General features: G+C 37.8%; 1 protein-coding gene across 1 annotated transcript in view; it reads left to right on the plus strand.

Annotated features, from left to right (window-relative positions):
- The first annotated feature begins 4,009 nt into the window (after positions 1–4,009).
- The window catches only part of SEMA3E (semaphorin 3E), a 148,821-nt gene continuing 134,482 nt past the window's right edge, over positions 4,010–18,348 (plus strand). Inside the window, exon 1 of the mRNA XM_030016018.2 lies at positions 4,010–4,882. Coding sequence (XP_029871878.1) covers positions 4,768–4,882 — 115 coding nt within the window. The 5' untranslated portion in view covers positions 4,010–4,767. The remainder of the gene's footprint in view (positions 4,883–18,348) is intronic.

Here is an 18,348-nt window from a genome sequence, read left to right on the forward strand (position 1 = left end):
ATCTTTCCTTTATCTCCTACATCTGTTGTAAGGATATCTGTATGATAGAATTTGAAAGCTGAAGTGTCAGTAAGAACAGCAATGCCCAGTGAGTAAGTAGTGACATAAAAAAGTTTCACAGATGAAGTACTGTTCTGTACTTCTCTGTAAGAGAAGTTCTTTAAGTGTCTTATAAAGCTTTGTCTATTAAATAAATGAAGATACAATTACCTGTGCAATACAGCTACCACAGGTACAGTACTAATGCAGATGCAAGCATCATTAACTTCAGCGGAGGCCACACAGCTCCTCTTGGGGTTGCACACCTTCTTTTGATCTGCTGGCATAGACCACTAAAGAAAGAGAATTCCTGCCGTGGCTCAGTGTATCATCCTCAGAAGAAGGAGGCAGTCTTGTAACTTTTAAAGCTGGTTTTAACTTACGGTTATGGCAATTCTTGGACCACCCCAGCTTTAAATTTTCTAAACACTTCATTTTGCTTTATAGTTATAATGTTTAGAATTTGTTACTGGTGCTAGTAGCTGCAGATCTACTTATTTATATCGTGCTCCTGAGTTTACATTTCACTCTATCAGTTAAACCAGTTCACACAATATGTCAGATGTATTTTGTGTTAGAGTGTTTAGATTTACGGGCTCAATGACTTCATCAGAATTGCTCTGGGTCTGCAGCGGCTGTAGCAAATCAAACTATGGTTCCCAGCCTTTACATAGCAATTCACAATCAATTTGTAGCTCTTTGATTGGACTTCTTTACTGCACATAAAGAATGCAAATGTACACAACAACCGTATTTTTCCCTTTCCTGTTAAGAAAAGTTGTCATCTTCCTCTTTAGGACAGTGTAATTACTGGGATTCTACCCCAGCAATCAAATATAGGGTTTGCATTTGAATTTTCAAACACTCTTTACTTACAGGTTTCCAGGCATGATTTTTTATTTATCTGTCAGCATTTACGTAACTGCAGATTTTACTACTGAAAGAAACTCAGCTTTGACAGAGATCTGTTGTATTTGCCTTATTAACAGAAAATAAGCAGTAAACCCACCTTGTTTACTCTTCAGAAACTCAGCACTGTACTACATGCGGGCTCCACAGCCCTGGGACATCTGTGTTTGTACTCATCTAAGACTGAATCCTAATATTTGAACATCTTTGTTGCCATCCTTCTACCTACTGTTTAAAATCCTTTAGGAAGAAGTCTCTCAAAACATCCCTTGAGGCAAGACCGTATGCCTATTTAATTGAAAAGATGCTGAGGCAAAGAGCTTGACTGCCTTGCCTGAGGCCACACATTTCTCTTGACTTGAAATTGTGTGTACCTTTCCATGACTTGCTTTGCATCAAAACTTGTTGTGTAAGGGTGGAGGGTGGTGTAAGGCTTGCGAACCTTACATAGTAATTTGAGAAAATTAAAGCGAGGATTCACCCTTTGAGAACATTCACCTTTCTTTGGAAAAAAATCAGCCTCCTGCATATACCGATATGCAAATTTTCCCTGTCTCTTCTATTCTGTTAGGTCTCTTTCCAGTGCAGGCATCTTGCCCCGTGCTCAGCAGCCGTTCCCAGGTTGCCCATGCCAGCACCTCTTGCTGACGGCCAAAGCCTGAAGGTCGAGCAGCAGCTCCAGCTTCTGCTTCTGCACCGCTGCTCCACGGCCCTTCCCTCGGCAGGGCACGCGGGGGAAGGAGCCTGAGGCACCCGCACGGCCCACCCGGCTTGAGAATCAGATTTCAGACAAAAAAGCTTTGTCCTTGGGCACAAATATGAAAATCAGCTTGGTCGGGTATTTCTGACTCTGCCGGAGCTCCAGCCCTGGGTCACGTTGTGTTTGAAGGGAGCCAAGGAGCTGTGTCATGGCTGGGGATGTGTGGGGTTAGAAATGCGTGTGAGGGCATGTAAGCTCACGTTGGCGGGGAATTGCCCTCATTTGTATGTATGCCTTGTTTGAAAAGACCTGCTGCACCCTACCTCTTATCGAAATACAAAATAAGGCCCATAGTTTCCAGCAGCACCCTTGTCCGTTCCCTTTCACCAACTGGAATATGAAACCAGAACTTTAAAGTTGGGTAAATTGTTTTGAACTTGTCGCAGTAACTTTTTGGTACCACCTCAGGGTACCTGAAGTCTAACTATTTAGTCTGTTGAGCATCTACAATCTTACCTGCAGCCTGGGAAAATCAATAAATAGCACCCTACTACAGCCTGAAGAGGAGTTCTACAGGGAGGGAGGATTTGGGGCTTTGCACAAATATTTGCTTTATTCACTGAATATGGTTTTAGTTTTCATACTGCGAGCTCACATTTGTTTTTTTGTGTCCTTTTGGAAAATACATACATTAAATTAGAAGGAATGTTAAGTTTTCCATATCAGGATCCTTCAAAGAAAATATTCCATTTGGACTACCTCAGAATTGGAAATGTTTAAATTTTGCAGATTTATGCTGAGAAAGAATGAGTCTTTGAGAATTCTATTAATTAATTATTTCTTTTTTTGAGGAAAAATGCAAATATTTCCATAAGAATTCACAGAATCACATCCAAAGACAAATGAAAATTTTCAGGGAGTCTTCACTAACCTCAACAGGCACTGGATCACGCTCATTCACAACATATTTTAATGGTCAAACACAGAACATTTGTATGCCTCAGTGCTACAGAAAGGTGCCAATAATAATAATCCCATCGGGTAGATGCTGAACTCACCCGTGCTGAGGTCAGTGCTTGGAGGCAGATCCTACACTGCCTTCTCCACTGATAATGTCTCAAGTACACATGCTGAGCTACTGCCAGACAGCTGGCACATCAGCATAAAATTCAGTGCAACCTGCAGTTGTGTGCAAGAAATGGAGCAAATAGCTGTGTGATTTAGCTCTTGCTCCTGTGGTTTAACTGCTGTTGGCACAGTTTCCAGCTGATTTAAAGCAAGCCCAGGTATGTGTACGTGACCTGCTGTTGGAGAACTAACAGGTAACCATGACCTCCTCCCCGCTCCTGATTATACAGCCTCCAGGAGTCCTTGGGCGCTCTCATGATTTACTTCTGTCTTTTCACCAAAGTTGCCTATTTTTTTTCTGTCCTAGTAGTTCATATTTTTTATTCTTCTTGAAGAGATCTGTCTGCTCCCATCCATGTATCCTGCTGTTACAATTATTAGCATTTCACTGTATTATTGTACTGGGTTCTTTTCAGTTTGCTGGCATACAGAAATTTCTTATTAAATCTTTCTCTCCAGATATCATTATCTTTTGTTGGCTACCAAATTTGAGTGCATTATTGTCAAATGCACATATCAGTTTTCATTTTCCTTTCTTTGTGATTCTTTTTCCACATAAAACAATGAGAAGTATAAAGACTTAACATGACTTAATGCTCCATCTCATTAAAAAAGTGCGATTGTTAATGACTAAAATGCACCTCACAAAATTGTAAATGATTCTATGCATGAAAACTTAATTACAGAGAACTTTATTCCTTAATTAATGTATTCCAGATATAGATCTATAGTCTTGATTTACAAAAATTTAGTTCTTGCCATGGGTATATTTTTAAGTTACAAATGACCTGAAAAAGAGATGAAGTTTTCTGGTATTTGTTAGTTTGTAAGAGGTAGGTGCTTGACACTTGTAAATCTGATGCTGTTTATCATGCTATCACAGCTCTCTGCTCAGGCGCTTATTTTTTTTAAAAAATACTGCCAAATCCTACAAGCATTTAGTCAGATAACTAATTTTACTGACCTGTATAGATGACCTAAGATTCCAGACTTACAGACATTTAAAATGTAATGGGGAGAAGCCACAGTAGAGAGGAAAAAAAAAAAAAATCACAAAAGCTAAACCTTTTCCTTTAAAGTAAGAAAGGAAGGATATGCAATTGGAATCTTTTTATTCTGATCCACTTAGTAGCATGCTGTTTAATGACTCTAAGTGATAATGTACTTAAATAGTTAATTCAAGGGCTAATCCTCCTCTAAAACTGAGCTGGGAACAAAAGCTGAAATGACTTTTCGAAAGGGAGGGACGGGAGGAATTCTGACCCTTCTCCCGATAATTTACAACGTGAAACCGCGAAGCAATTGAGGAATCAGTGCACGGCACGTGGATTAAAACGCTTCCTAGAAGCAGCTAGTACTGTACATTGCCTCAACCCTCCCTGAACTTTCTCAGTAAATACAGCAGCCTGACAGCCCGGCTTCCCCGCTGGGTGGATCCTGCAACTCCAGGAGGGAATGGCACTTCTTGTTTTTAATTAGCAAAGGTGAAAGGTGAATTAAAACTAGCTGTTTGGCAAGTCAGAGCAAGGGGCTGAGTTCTGAAGAGCACCAAGGAGGAGGGTGCTTTCTTCCTTTTTTTTTTTTTTTTTTTTTTTCCCCTCTCCCTCCTTCTCTGAATGAATTGCCTTGCAGGAGGGACTGAAAATACAGCTTCTTCCTGAATCCACTGGCAGAGTTACTAAAGAGAGCTCAAGACACAACACTGCAGAGTAACGCCTTGGAATGTCCTCGCACTTTATAAACAATTGTCCTAGGGAGGGAATATTTTTACATGACATTTGCACAGCTTGACAAATGGCTAGCTGTGGCTGTGTGCATCTCTGATGAACGTTGAATTTCCCATAGAGATACCCCACAAACTGACCAAAGAGAGAGATCTAACTGCACTGGGAAAGTAGAAGTGGAACTTGGAGCCTTAAAAAAACCCCACCAAAACAACAAACAAACAGCAGCAGTTAAGTGAAGAGCGCAAGAATTTGATCTTGGGCAGGATGGCATCTGCCCAGGACCTTTTAATCCTGGCACTATATGGCTTGTTACTAGAGTTACCGACTGGATGTCATGCAACAGATACGAGGCAGCCAAGGTTACGTCTGTCACATAAAGGTAGGTCAGTGTGTCAGGTTTTTAAAGACTTTATGCTAATGCAAGTTCATTGACTTCACTGAATATATTGCATCGGGGTTAAATTATGGTCCTTTGACAGGGTAAAATATTTCTGTTAAGAAATCTGGTGAATTGTTTCCTTGTGCTAAACTGCATCCATAACTAAGTTTACTGAATTCAGGAAGATTTAAAGGCACTTACAGTGGTGATTTTAGGCTACTGAAATATTCTTCTGCCTTAAAGTGTATTAGATTTGCTTGTCATTCTGTCTTACCCTCCACGCTGTAAGAAGGATGTCTGGTCTCTAATAAGAGGGAAAGAAACGGAGAAGATAACCTGAAATTATTGCTGAATAAATATACTCTTGTGCATCAAGTAACCCTTAAACAATTAAATGTCTGTTTCACTTTTAGAATTCTATCTATCTACAAATATAGCTAAGGCAAAAAGACTGAATTCCTGTGCAACCATATGATTCATTTTCTAAACTAGCAAGTGTCATCACACTATAATTAAAATGACTAACTGCCAATGTAAGTCTGCTTGCAGTTTAACTGAGTTACCCAAAGAAAAAAATGTCATTTTTTCTGACATATGTATGTAGAGTACTTATAACTTTTTTTTTGTTTTAAATTATTTAAGTTTCAGTTTACCTGAAGCCTGAACCATTCTTCCTTACCTTCTTCAGGGTATCTCCTTGTTCAGGTCTGGATTGCATGTGATTTAAACTCTTCCCTATGATTTGGTTTTAATCCTGTGTATATATAAAAATACCTGTGCACAACCATGACATTTCAGTTCTCTGCAGCAGTCTATGCATTTGTAGATGATGTTTTAGAAGTATACGACAGGCAGTTATTGCAGTAGGAGTGAAAAATGTAAGTGTGCAAGATAAATTGATGATTGGCCAATCAGTAATGTTTTGATATTACCTCTTATGCAAAGATGAAAAGAAAATGCCTTTTTGCTGACATAGTTGGGAATGAGCAAATGCTAATTTACTCAAGAACATTTCTGTGGTTATGAAAGTGATAACTAAGCTGCATCAGTGTGAAGTACATTAGAATACCTATTTTAAGTATGGCTAAGAGTTAAGAATTAGCATCAGCTATACAGCTCCATGTGTAGACAGCTTTAGTCTAAACAAGGTTTAATTGTGTTTTATATAGCAAGCTAAATTACCAATTATAAAGAAAGGAGAAGCTGAATAGGATAATTGGTCTGAATGTCTTGCTAGGAAGCTATAAGAAATGGGGTTTGCTTTTATAGGGCTGTGAAACACATTTTAAAGAAAGAAAGATTTGTCATGGGAAGCTGTCTTGTAAGTAAACAATTAATTGCTCTCAATGAAATAAATTATATGACCGCTTTTAATATATAAACCACTTCTTTTTTAGCCTATGGTTTCAGAGTACAGCAGGAATGAGTGACAAATGCTGATTATATAATCCTTTCACATCTCTCTACTGTTGAAAACGTGCATTTGAACATTTATTTATTTCTAGGTATAATTGCTAAGGCTATCATTATTATTGATATTTGTTTGCTTGCGATGGGGTAAGGGAGATGAGAAAAGCACAGTAAATGAGACAAATAGACCTACTGTTATGTTGGTTCAGGACTCTGGCTTAGCTGCCAGTTCTGGCAAGCTCCCCACTATGGTGCTGCAACTATTAACTGCTTCTGTGCTCACTTGTAGAAGTAATTGTTTTTCCGCTGGTTGGAATCAATGTACATTTCACTGCATACTACTTCCATTTTCAGCAGGGAGCCAGTAATTTGGCCATAACACATCACAACTCTGATATTTTCAAGGAGAGTTTAAAATATCCATTTCTCACAGAAGGCCAAACCTCCCCTGCCTGATATCAGTTCACTCAGATCCAATGACACAAAAAGATGCATCCCAGGTAAAATCTCTGCCACCAACACACACATCACCATCTTGTATTTTGCCTTGTACAAAACCCTGTAGCGTTTTTCACCCTTATGAAATGTGACTGATTTTACAAGCTGTGTAGCAGCCAGCGAGTGCCTGACCACATCTCCTGAGCCAAAGGTTAGAAACGACATACCTGCCTGCACCCTGGGAACAGCTATTGCAGTCCTCCCAGCCAAAAGAATGTAGCGACCAAGCATGAAGACAATGAGTAAATGTCGTTGCTGTATTCACTAATCAAACAGGAACAGCAGGAGGGTCCCTCATCTTAATTGCCTTTGCTCCAGAGAAAGGCTGCTGTGGGTACCAGCTCCGCACTGGGCAGTTGGGAAGAGGCAGCGTGCGCCCTCTTTGCCAAGCTCCAGCCTCTCCTGAGAGTTGCCGTGTGGTACAGACGGTGAAGCCCATACGTGTACATTTTCAGTGTGGAGTAGCTGTAAATTCAGTTAAAAATTTCACTGCAAAACCCCTGAAACATGAAAGCAAGCATGCCTGCTCACTGCCTCCCTTTGTAACTGTGGATGCTGGCGGTTAATTGGGATTCAGGCCATTGCAAGATAGGCTAGTGCTGACTGGTATGGTAAGTTAAAAGCTTCTGTGACGAGTATGATGAGGTTTATGGACACGAGATTTTTTTGTTATGGAAGGAGTATTTAAAACTAGTCTGTTTTAAAATCTTGTTTCTTTAAAAGGCCAAGAGAAGCCTTCCACAAATTAGAAACAGAGACTCTTTGATTTTTGTAAATTCAAAAATTCTTTTTTTTTTTTTTCTTTAAAAGTGATGCTCAGTGGAAGTGTGGTGAACTGACAGTGAATGAGAACTCTTTGCTCTCACAGCAAACCAGGCCTCACCTGCAGCGCACATATGCCTCCAAACCCACTGCAGCAAGATCAGGTCCTAACCCTTGTGCAGAGGGGTCACCTGATGGATAGGAATACCACAATCCCCTTGCCAATTAAGGGATATATTGTGCAACCCCTGTTTGACTCTATGGCCATTTACTCAGCTTCAGTGGGAGTTAATGAAAGTCCTGCATTCTTGAACTACTGTTAAACCTGTCAAGTTAATGCAAACTGTAATGGTGATTTTTGGTAAGGTAGAGGATGGTCTTTATTGACAGTAAACTCAAACTTGAGAATTTTGCCATTCCTTTATATGGGATTACAATTAAACCTATAACCACCTAACAGTCATTTTATGGTTCTAACTTCTTTTTTTATTAAGCTGAACTACATTTATATCCAGGACTTGAAGGTGTTTTCCTCAAACTGTCAGGTTGTGTCTACCAGAAAATTTACACTGCAATTAGTACCACTTGTGCTACTAGTGGCAACAGTTGTGCTAAAGGTCAGTGTTTGACGATGACCAGTGAAGATCTTGCTTGGGGTAATAACGTAGTCCAATAGCTTCATGTTGGTTTGTAGAGATAAAAATGTATTATCACTCACTCAGTATTACAGAGAAATAATGTTTCTACATTATTAAGTTATAGGTTGACAACTACATTTAAAAATCATTAGCTCATTTTATGTACAGTACAGGCTCTGCCTAATGAGGTGTTAATAGAAGCCAAGCTTCAGCCCCTGTTCTTTATAGGCTGCTGGTTAAATTCTTTCCCAGTATCCCACAGTTCCAGTTCTCGCAATGGGAAATATATAATTAAGGTGAAATCAGCACACACTGCATGTTAAAAAGAAACTGTTTACATTGCAGATTGAAATGGATTGGGTTTCCAGAGGACAGGAGGGATATATTTATATAAGCCTAACAGAGCTACACTAGAAGCATGTAGGCCTGAAGAGCCCATGAAGGATGTAATTGTATAATTCAAGCATTACGCATGGCTTGCAATGTATTTCTAACTGTTTTTTTTTTTCCCCCTGGTTTGTGAATATGGTAAAAAGCAAAGGTAACATAGCATGAAAATGAGATGTTGAGCCCTTCCAACTTTGTTGCTGCAATGGGATCTGGTATATTCAGTTATGTGCAGAGATCTGCAGATCTTAAGGGATCTGTTTTCTGTTTTACCCTTTTATATTGCTCTTGAGTGACTTGAGGGATTTTGGCATCACCTGATCTCAGGTTGTGTAGCTATGCACTGGCCACTGTTCTTGTCTGGAAAAGGTATGGTTAAGTAGCAGTTGTGCCTCCCTTATCCATCTAAATATCTCCCTTTGTGGGAACTGCTTGCTACTTTCAATAGTAGAGTCATGCTGCAGCAGGCAGAAGGAGCAGTCTGAATTTAGAAGGAAATAATCTGGATTAGAAAATTTATTTGCCAGGCATAAATATTTCAAACAATAGCAGCAGACGACTAAGGAAGGGAGAGATGAAATGTTGCAGAAGAAAAGTGATACTCTCCATGTTCATATACAAATTTTAATATGTAGAATGTGTAATATAAAACATTTAAGGTATAAGAATTTATGATTGTTAGGGCTGGCTAATCATCTTTGAGGGCTGCTGAGGTCTGTTACAGCAGAAAAAATGTTTCATTGCCATTTGCAGGAGCCAGACTTTCAGCACACCTACTTTAACTTCCTTGATAATTGTAATTTAGAATTAACACTAAGAGTTTCATCATGCTTATCCATGTTATCTTACTGTGTCTGTTCTCTAGCTAGGTGGCAGCAAAATTTACTCAGGGACTAATGACTAAATTGAATAACAAAAATGTAGTGAATTTTTAGACAGGCATTTCTGAATTCTGAAATAGGTAAATATATTTAGTGCAAGTAAAGTATTTTCAATTAGTAATCACCTGGCCACATAAATCTTGGCTAATTAATGACTAGCCACATAGCCCATAGCTGAATCATGACTGATTCAATTTCATGCATGAAAATGTTTCTATTTTTAGCAGCTTTCACTGTAATAGAATTTTGGGTTTGAATGACTAGGAAAGACTGGTCTTTCTACCAAGGCAAATTCAAATTCAAGAAAGATTTTAATTCGTGCTAGATATAAATCACCTTGAATCTGTACCAGCATAAGGATTTGGCTTGTGGTCTATGCTTACATATAGTCCAGAGAAGTCTGTAAAAAAAAAAAAAGATAGATGATTATGTGTATATATATGCACACACATATGTAACTATAAAATATGTGTGTGTGTATATATAACAGATTGAAGTTTGGATTTTTCTTACAGTGAATTAAAGAGCAGTGTAATCCTGAGGGTGTAGGAACTAAAGACCTGTATTATCCTGTATTATGGCCCCAGGTCTAAATGTGTTTGTGTATAAGGGCTGATAACCAGAATTACGAGTGTTTGGAAAAACCACGTGACAAGCAGTCTCTTCTTCGTACCCAGATTCTCGAGGCCACATAGAACTCAATGTCGGCTTAGAAATGTCTTAGGGAAAGATACACAAATATCTCTGGGCCACTTGTGGGGCAGAGAGGAGAGGTTTTGCATCCCTTCTCGCACTGGAGAGACAACTGATTCTTCACCAACAATTAGGACAAGGTTTAGGTTTATTATTCACCCATATCATAAGAGGTGCCTGGCAGCAAGTTCAGGAGTATTTCCAAGTAATCCTAGAGGGACTTGCTCACCAAGACAGGAATTTCTTGGCAGGGAATCCATGCTAGTTCCTTCCATAACTGCATTTTGTTGACAAAGGCTTCTGTAAGTATTGCTGTAGCAGAACTCTGAAGTGATAAGCACCACCACCGGGGATGCAAGAAGCAGATTGTTTGCTGCGTAACATCAATCACTTTCCTGCTTTTGCTTTAAAGAACTAAGTACCATCTGAAGGTGCAAGACCAGAATATCCTGCATGCTGCTGCTTCTATGCAGCTACGTCCCTGCTTTCAAAGTGATAACACCATCTGCTATTTTAAACTCTTCATCAGATATTGTACTCATCATTATTTCACTGAAAGCAAGTGTTATATTTTACTTAAATGGAAACAGGATTAATGCTGTTTGTATGATTTACAGGGTGCTGTACAAGGGCGAGCATCTGTGTCAGGCCTTTCAAGAAACTTGTGGTCAATAAATATTCTAAAAGTGTGCAATGGGAATACTAAATATTATTCAGACTGGTTTTCTTCATGTAGCCAGGCAAACATGATGAAGTTATAGCATGCAGCCAGCATTAATTAGAAAAATCTTCATTTCTTAAAGAAATTCATAGCCTGCAGGGATGAAGATAATAATCTTTGTTTTACAGAAAAAAGCCCTCTTAACTTGAGTGTACTATTTTAAATGTTTTGTGTTGGTTAGTTAATGTTTGGCATTTAAATAATCAGTTAAGGATTCATGATTAAACACGAAAGAAAATGTTAAAAGAGAAAAAGAATGAAAATATTGCATTATAAAAAATCTGTAGTGTAGTATGATTATAATTCCAAACTCCTGTAAAGAAAGGACATAAATAACTTTGAAGACACAATATTTGAGAAGTTTTAAACATAAACTCTATCTTTAAATTGATGAAAAATGTAAATTGCCATCAACGAGATTCAGTTTGAGGAACTGAATGAGTTTACTACGTACATTAAAACAAACAAAACCATAATGATTGTCTCAGAGCATAGTTTCAAAAACAAATGTTACCAACCTATTGTTTCCCCACTTTTATCATCTCACATTGACAAATTCCTTTTTCCCTTGATCTTTCTGGGTTCTTCTGATTGTCCTCAAGGCTACAAATTCTTATTTTGGAAGAGAGATTTCACCTTGTTAATGAATTCAGTTGAAGACTGACTTCACTATGTTTCTCTTCTAAGCTTCTGTTAGTTTTGATAAAGCTATAAATTGATATGCTTTCACTCATGCTGCATCCTTTGGCAAACTGTTTTATAGCAGTTTAAAGACTTTTTTTTTTCCTTTCAAAACAATGCAAAGCAGGAACATATTGTTATGTATTCAGCTTTTTCTTACCCTGTGATGATTTTCATGCCTATAAAAATCACCTAAGCAAAAGTGTTTTGAGATAATTTTTTTTGTTTAAGAAACAACATTACAAACACAAGGAAGCATTTCTCTGTGACATTTCTTGATGTTAGGCCTTTTCAGAGGATTTGTAAATTGCAACACATTACAATCAGGCATCTGGATACACTGTTTAGTTGCACTGCTCTAGGTCAATATATCATCTCAGTGATGAATCTTTGTTTCTCTTCTAGTCTACTCTCATTCTTATTTTACGTGTAATTTGCAGGACCTCCGGAATATGATAGCATGTCAAAGGTTCCTTTTACAGTTTCTGTGCAAGTATGTACAGGAGGTCTGTAACCACAAAGATGTCAACAAAGTGATGCCTGCCAAACATCTTGGCCCTGGCATGACACACAGACTGTGTGTGTAGCCAATAGCTGCAAAACTTGGATCACTGGTGTAGCTGAAAAATAATTTTTGATGGAATAAAGTTGAATCTCATCTTTAAATCACTTTTTATTAGTCTCAGGTGAAAGAAGATAATTGGTAGTTGTTTATGTCATGTCTTGACACCCTGTCTCAAAATAGTACTTGGTATGCTTTATTAGCTCTTCTGTCAATCAGAATCTGCTCAAATCTTATTAAAAGTCAACGAGAGCCTCCCAATTACATATCATGACCTAAGATTTGTCCTTGAATGCAGTGCAAGGTTTCAGACTGAAACTTCATTTGCCTGGCTCTGTTGTCTCTTTGCCTTTCATGGAGAAACTTGGTGCCCTGACCCTTCCTGTAACTCACCTGCCTGTTACTGGTTGACTCCTGATACTTAGATGTCCAGTGTCAAGGACTGGATTAAAACCTGAAGTTTCCAATGCTTCTGCAGGTTAGAAAGTCAACACAAAGGAAACCCTGTAATAGTCTAATGGCAAAGATTAATTTGCCATAGACATGCAACATCTAGCTTCTAAAATTGTATTTCTGTTCTTAGTTGAATTTGCTTGATATGAGCTTTCATATCAGAAACCTAGTTGTGAAGGATATCTTTCCAGTCAAGGAAGCTTGTATGACAGACATGAGATTTTTGTGCTTTGTGTGATCTATTACAATATAGTTCAAAGGATCCCTATGAATATTAAATGTTAAAATACAGAACAAATAAAAGACCAAAAAATTTCATTCATAAAAAAACCAAAAAACCCAAACTCAACCAAACAAAGCCTGTTAGCCAAAAACAGGAGAAAGAAAAAAAAAAAAAAATATCACTGATGACTTCTCATATCCCCTTGGCCTGAGCAGAAGATGTTCATTATTCATAAGAATTTGATGACAGGCAACATACAGTCTTCAGACTGTGATTTGGCAGCAGCAGCTAAGAAAAAAAAGGATGTTTATGATCCTTGTGAAATCATGTTGCTTACATTTCTACTTCATCAGTACAGAAGAATTTCAGGTTTTAGGAAATTCACTCGTTCAGTGCAGCATATGAAGTTTATCCTCTGTTTCTATTTCTTTAAATCCTCCAAAATATATTTACATACAAATTTAAAAGGTCCTCGACTGGATCCCTCTAGTATCTTTATGGGGTTTTTTTGCAAACTATTTGCAAAATAATTCTCTAAACCAAGGAACCAGTGCTTAGAAGACAGGCATTCAAGAAGACTTCACTCCTGTTAACATCCTTAATGTATCTATTCTCTACTTCTTCTGTGTTTATTTTTATCTAAAGGATTCCTGACTTCATACTGTGAAGCAATTGAAGCTTCTGTGGGGAGTCAAACAATGGGCTTTTTACTGTTGCTAAGTTTGCTTTATAGGCTTTTTCTTACAACACATTTGTTTAATAGGCCTAGTAAAATGGTGAATGCAGCTGTAAATATATCTTTTATTTGTTGATGTGCAATAAACATCACAGGGATATTGGTCTTTTCTTATTCTGATCTTCCTGACACTGCTGAAAGGAAATTGTACAAAATGAATGAAAAGTGCCTTAAACTGATTGCAGAAAACAACAGTCCCCAAATACCTAAGGGTCAGTACCTTGTTTCTCTTTTAACAGATGGTTTCTCCCAGCAGTGTTACTAAAACTTAATAATAGTAAAATAATAGGTTGCTTGATGTGAGGGAATTACTCCAGATAGCACTATTCACTGGGGTCATCACTGAAGGTCATTTTTCAGCCAGAAAGCTAAAGGTTAGCAAGTGTTGCTCAATTCCATGAGTTCCTGCAACTCTTTATTTATGATTAAGCTAAGTGCTTTCCCGTGGGTGTGTGGTAAAAGCCAAGAGTAAAGGAAAATAAATCCACTCCTTTATGTATTAAATATTTCATCTCAGTTGATTGAGAATGGTATGATGCAAAGCTTGAAAATATGTGTTGTCTGGGAGCCCAGAAAGACGTAAGCTGTCTTAGAGATCTTGTTCTTATTAACGTTGTTGCTGAAAAACTGTCTTGTCTTTATGTGCCTGTGTTTACGTGCAGTAAGTCATTATTTTCTCTTCTCTGCTTATCTTAGGCATGGCCATGTCCTTCTGCATATTTTCAGGTTACACAAGCATCTGGGATAGTAGTAACTTCTAAACACACTATTGAGAAGGTGTTAAAGTATTCAGCATGTTGAGCATTTATTATAGCTCAGAACCAGGCTGTAAACAGTCCCAAGCTCTTTATTGATCCCATAGTATTCCTTGTTGAGTGACTGCAGCTTCTGTGGGTCAACACTCAAACACTGCAATGGGTTGTTTCTTTTCTAAAATACTTGAATTCTTGTAAATAAAATGCTTCACATTTAGAAGATAAACCCTTACAGTAAAAAGTGGTTCTCCAACAACAGCTTTGAATGCAGCGCACTGTGCTTAAATTCTACTGCTAAATATATGAAACCTTTAATACAAAAATAGAAGAGAGGCCTTATTTCACTGTTAGTAAGGACAATAGCAAACCTCCCACAAAATTCTGTGAGACTAAAGAGTTGACAGGATATTCCTTGTTCCTGACTTTACTTTCTGAAAGAGGTGATCCATTTGGTTGTTGCACTTTGCCTGGAAGTGTATTTCTGTCTCTCCTGAGTATAGGAGAAAAATAATGGTCATCTTAAACCAGAGATTCTAACTTACACTCAAATAAAAGTAGGTGAGATGGATTTGGGATGAATGTCTGATGATAGGTCTAGGACATCACACATACAAGGATAAAACCCTTTAACTGAGAATGACTTACTGCAGAGCTTATAAGCTGCAGCACTACTGCCTTGATAAAGTATAAGTGAAGAAATTATTACTAAGTAGTATGTCTTTGATCTAATAATGGTCTGAAAGATGAGGCCAAAGGTGTAGCCACTTGAGCAATGACTTGCGCAATGTAAGTGGCAACCATAGCTGCTGGACACAGCTATCTCTGGACCACACTAATGACTCAGATGTGTCCTGCATCTGCATCAGTGCACAACATGCTGACTTTGTTTAAGCACAGGATACTGATTTAGGTTAAGCATGACATGCTGACTTAGGTTAAGCAGCTTTCAGAACAGTTTATACTAAACTGATGAACTATCATATTGAAATAGGTGAGCCTCTCACAGCTGCCTACCAGAGCTCAGCTATTCTCTGGCCAAGAAGCAGTAATAAATAGAGATTATATACAAGCTGTTTAAGTTATTTCCACTGCACACAAAGTGGCCTTATAGACCATATCCTAAAACTTTGATTCTATAAATACTTGATCATGTGTGTACCTTTAATCAGACAAATGACTCCATTGATTAAAACTTAAGTTGGGGTTTGTTTGCAAGATCAAAGTCTAAGGCACAGATTCTTTGTGGCCATCCCTGTAGCGTGATTGATTAAAACCAATCATGACAAAAGTTGTTCTATTTTGCCCATACCCCAGGCATTGCAAAGCAACATGAAACTCTGACAATTTTGATTTATGTGTATAATTTCATTTTCCTTTTTATTCTTTGGTTAAAACACTTATGAAAAGGCTTGAGACTTACAACTTGCCATGCTCCTTTGTTATAAGGAAAATGTTTTTTTCAGAAAATGCTTCTTTGAGGATTTTGTAGAGCACTGGAATATGTGTGGGTACTTGTCATTTAGAATTGTGAAATAGATGTTACAAGTGCTATATGTGGTCTCTGTAATTTTCTTGACATGGAACAACCCCTTACTTTGTTAGAAAATGCAACAAATTACTTCATAATATCAGGTTAATGGATTGGATTTTTTTTTTTTGTGGTTTCACATTTACTGCTTTAATGTGTAATAGCACTAAAACCCTTCAGCTGTAAAATTAGATCTCTGTGCTGTTGAAAACTCCTTGTACTCTTAAAAGTAAAACAAAACAAAAAACTTACGGCATGGAGATTTGAAAATAATAATAACTGATATTTATACATTCTTGTGAAACAGCTCCTGAAGTATGCTGTGAATTTGATAGCAGCATAGAAATGCTCTACCTTGGGATTGTTGAAAGGTAACAGACATATTGACACATACTGATATCTGATACTATTGCCTGGGAGTGTTGCAGGACCCATGGGGAATATCTGAGAGTTAAAGTTGTCATGTCTTAGCATGTTTTATATTTTAAATTATGTAAACTATAAATTAACACGAAGAAAGTAGATTTCTAATCTATGACAAAAAGGTGCTTCAGAGTTTTTCTGGATTAGTCATACATTATATCCATGACTGTAGTCCTGCCACAACCTTGTTGGTGTGGTTTGGCTTCTGTGTTTAACTGTTCACAACATGATGGTAAGTTCCTACAGATGTCGATTTCTGTACAAACTCTGTCTCAGTGGTTTTGCTTCATAAGTGTTTGGTCCTTCAGTCTGTAAGGTCTGCTCTTGCCAGACATTGTAATTTTGACGCAGAGGTTAGCTATTACCACATCCACCTGAGTCCCATAATTACGGTTGTAACTGCATTACAGTAGCACAGGGTAATAACGTGTTTCTGTTGGCATCTTGGAGTTCTGCAGGTGCTTTCACAGGGATTGTAATAATGCTGATACTACTTAGTCACTACAGGATTGTTTACAGACTTTAAAAAAATGCATCTGAGAGCACTAAAGGGTGGAGACAGATCCTCAGAGCATCTTGCATAATTGGATCAGAAAGCCTTCAGGCTGACCTTAACGTTGTTGATTGGACAAGACTTGTTTTTAACTGATTGGTTCCTAACCTAACCCGTTACTGATTTTTACCCTTGTAAAGACCTCACACCTGCAGAAAACATAGATGGTGAACCTCAATAAAGACCTCACAACTGCTGGTCACTATCTTAGATGATGAACTCCAGAGATCTGATGTGATGCTTATAGAAGCTATAGTACCTGTAAAATATGTCTGTGTGCAATTTTAAACCAAATCCTTTTACAATTAAAATATTTCTTTTGGGAAAGAAGAGTTACAGTTCTTTTCTTTCATTGAGAGTTTTTCTTCTGGGCTGATTCGATCACCAATAACGTGTTAATAATCCATTAGATTTGAGAAATCTGGATTCACTTTGAAGTTTTATGAAAAGCTTTCAACAAGCTCCTGGGATCCTCAAGTATTTAAGTCTTTCTAAATCTCATAAATTTTTCCCAGTAGAACTATCTAACCTAAATGTGAGAATAAAACTTCCTTCCAACTACCTATTGTTTTGCCTAGTGAGACTGAAATATCTTTGAGCAGCATGACACCAGCAAAGAAATATTAACAAGGACATGCCTCAATATGAGGCAGTCTTTAAAGCAGAAAATAAACACGAAAAGTGAAAGAAATGTATTCTAGTCTCCTATATGCTAATATCTCACATCCCTTGGGCTTTCTCTGTTCTTTCTCCTACTGAAATGGTCTGAGATCTTCTCTTTATCAGTAGCTTTTTTAGTATCTCCACTTCTTACCAAACCACTTAATCCTTCCAAAGGCATACTCACCTTTCCTCATCCCTAATGTTTTCCTACTGCAGCACACATAATGGTATCCCAGGCACTAAAGTCTCCCTTATAGCAACTATCTTCCTCTCATGTAACCTTCAACAGTATTCCTGGAACTCTTTATAGCCATTAGCCACTTTTTTGGCTCCCTTGGTGGACCAAAAGTAGCAGAGGTATGATTGTTTCTGCATGTGCTTGTTGACCAGTCAATTTACAAATGCTAATTGACCAGTTGCCTGCTAATTGGATTAATTAGTAATGACTTTGTTCTCCCTTTTCGTTAAGGAACTAATAAAGTATCTCCAGTTCTTAACTACTGATTTTCATGAAACTTGGAAAAACTTAATGTTTTTTTTAGACTGCCCTTACTCTCTACCCTTTTCCCAAGAAATTTGAAATTGGTCAGAGGGATCTCATGTGTCGTAGAGAATAAACTGATAAATGGATTGTGTCACCAATGAGCAGAGTGATCAAGAAAGCCTCATTTTTTTAGGAAACTAGACTGTTGCTTTCATCACAAGAGAATCAAATAATCTTTACTATGATAGATCCTCATCCTTTCCTTTTAGTCCTTCCAAATTGGTATTTCTGTAGTGAAGTCAGATAACCTACTGTCAATTCAGTGGCAATGCAATTATCTTTTCCAATAGTTCCTATGGAAATTTCAACCTTCTGTGTCGCAGGTAGCTGTTCCTAGGAAGTCCAGCTGATCACC

Source organism: Aquila chrysaetos, chromosome 5, assembly GCF_900496995.4.
Source record: "Aquila chrysaetos chrysaetos chromosome 5, bAquChr1.4, whole genome shotgun sequence".
In the NCBI taxonomy this organism is placed as follows: Eukaryota; Metazoa; Chordata; class Aves; order Accipitriformes; family Accipitridae; genus Aquila; species Aquila chrysaetos.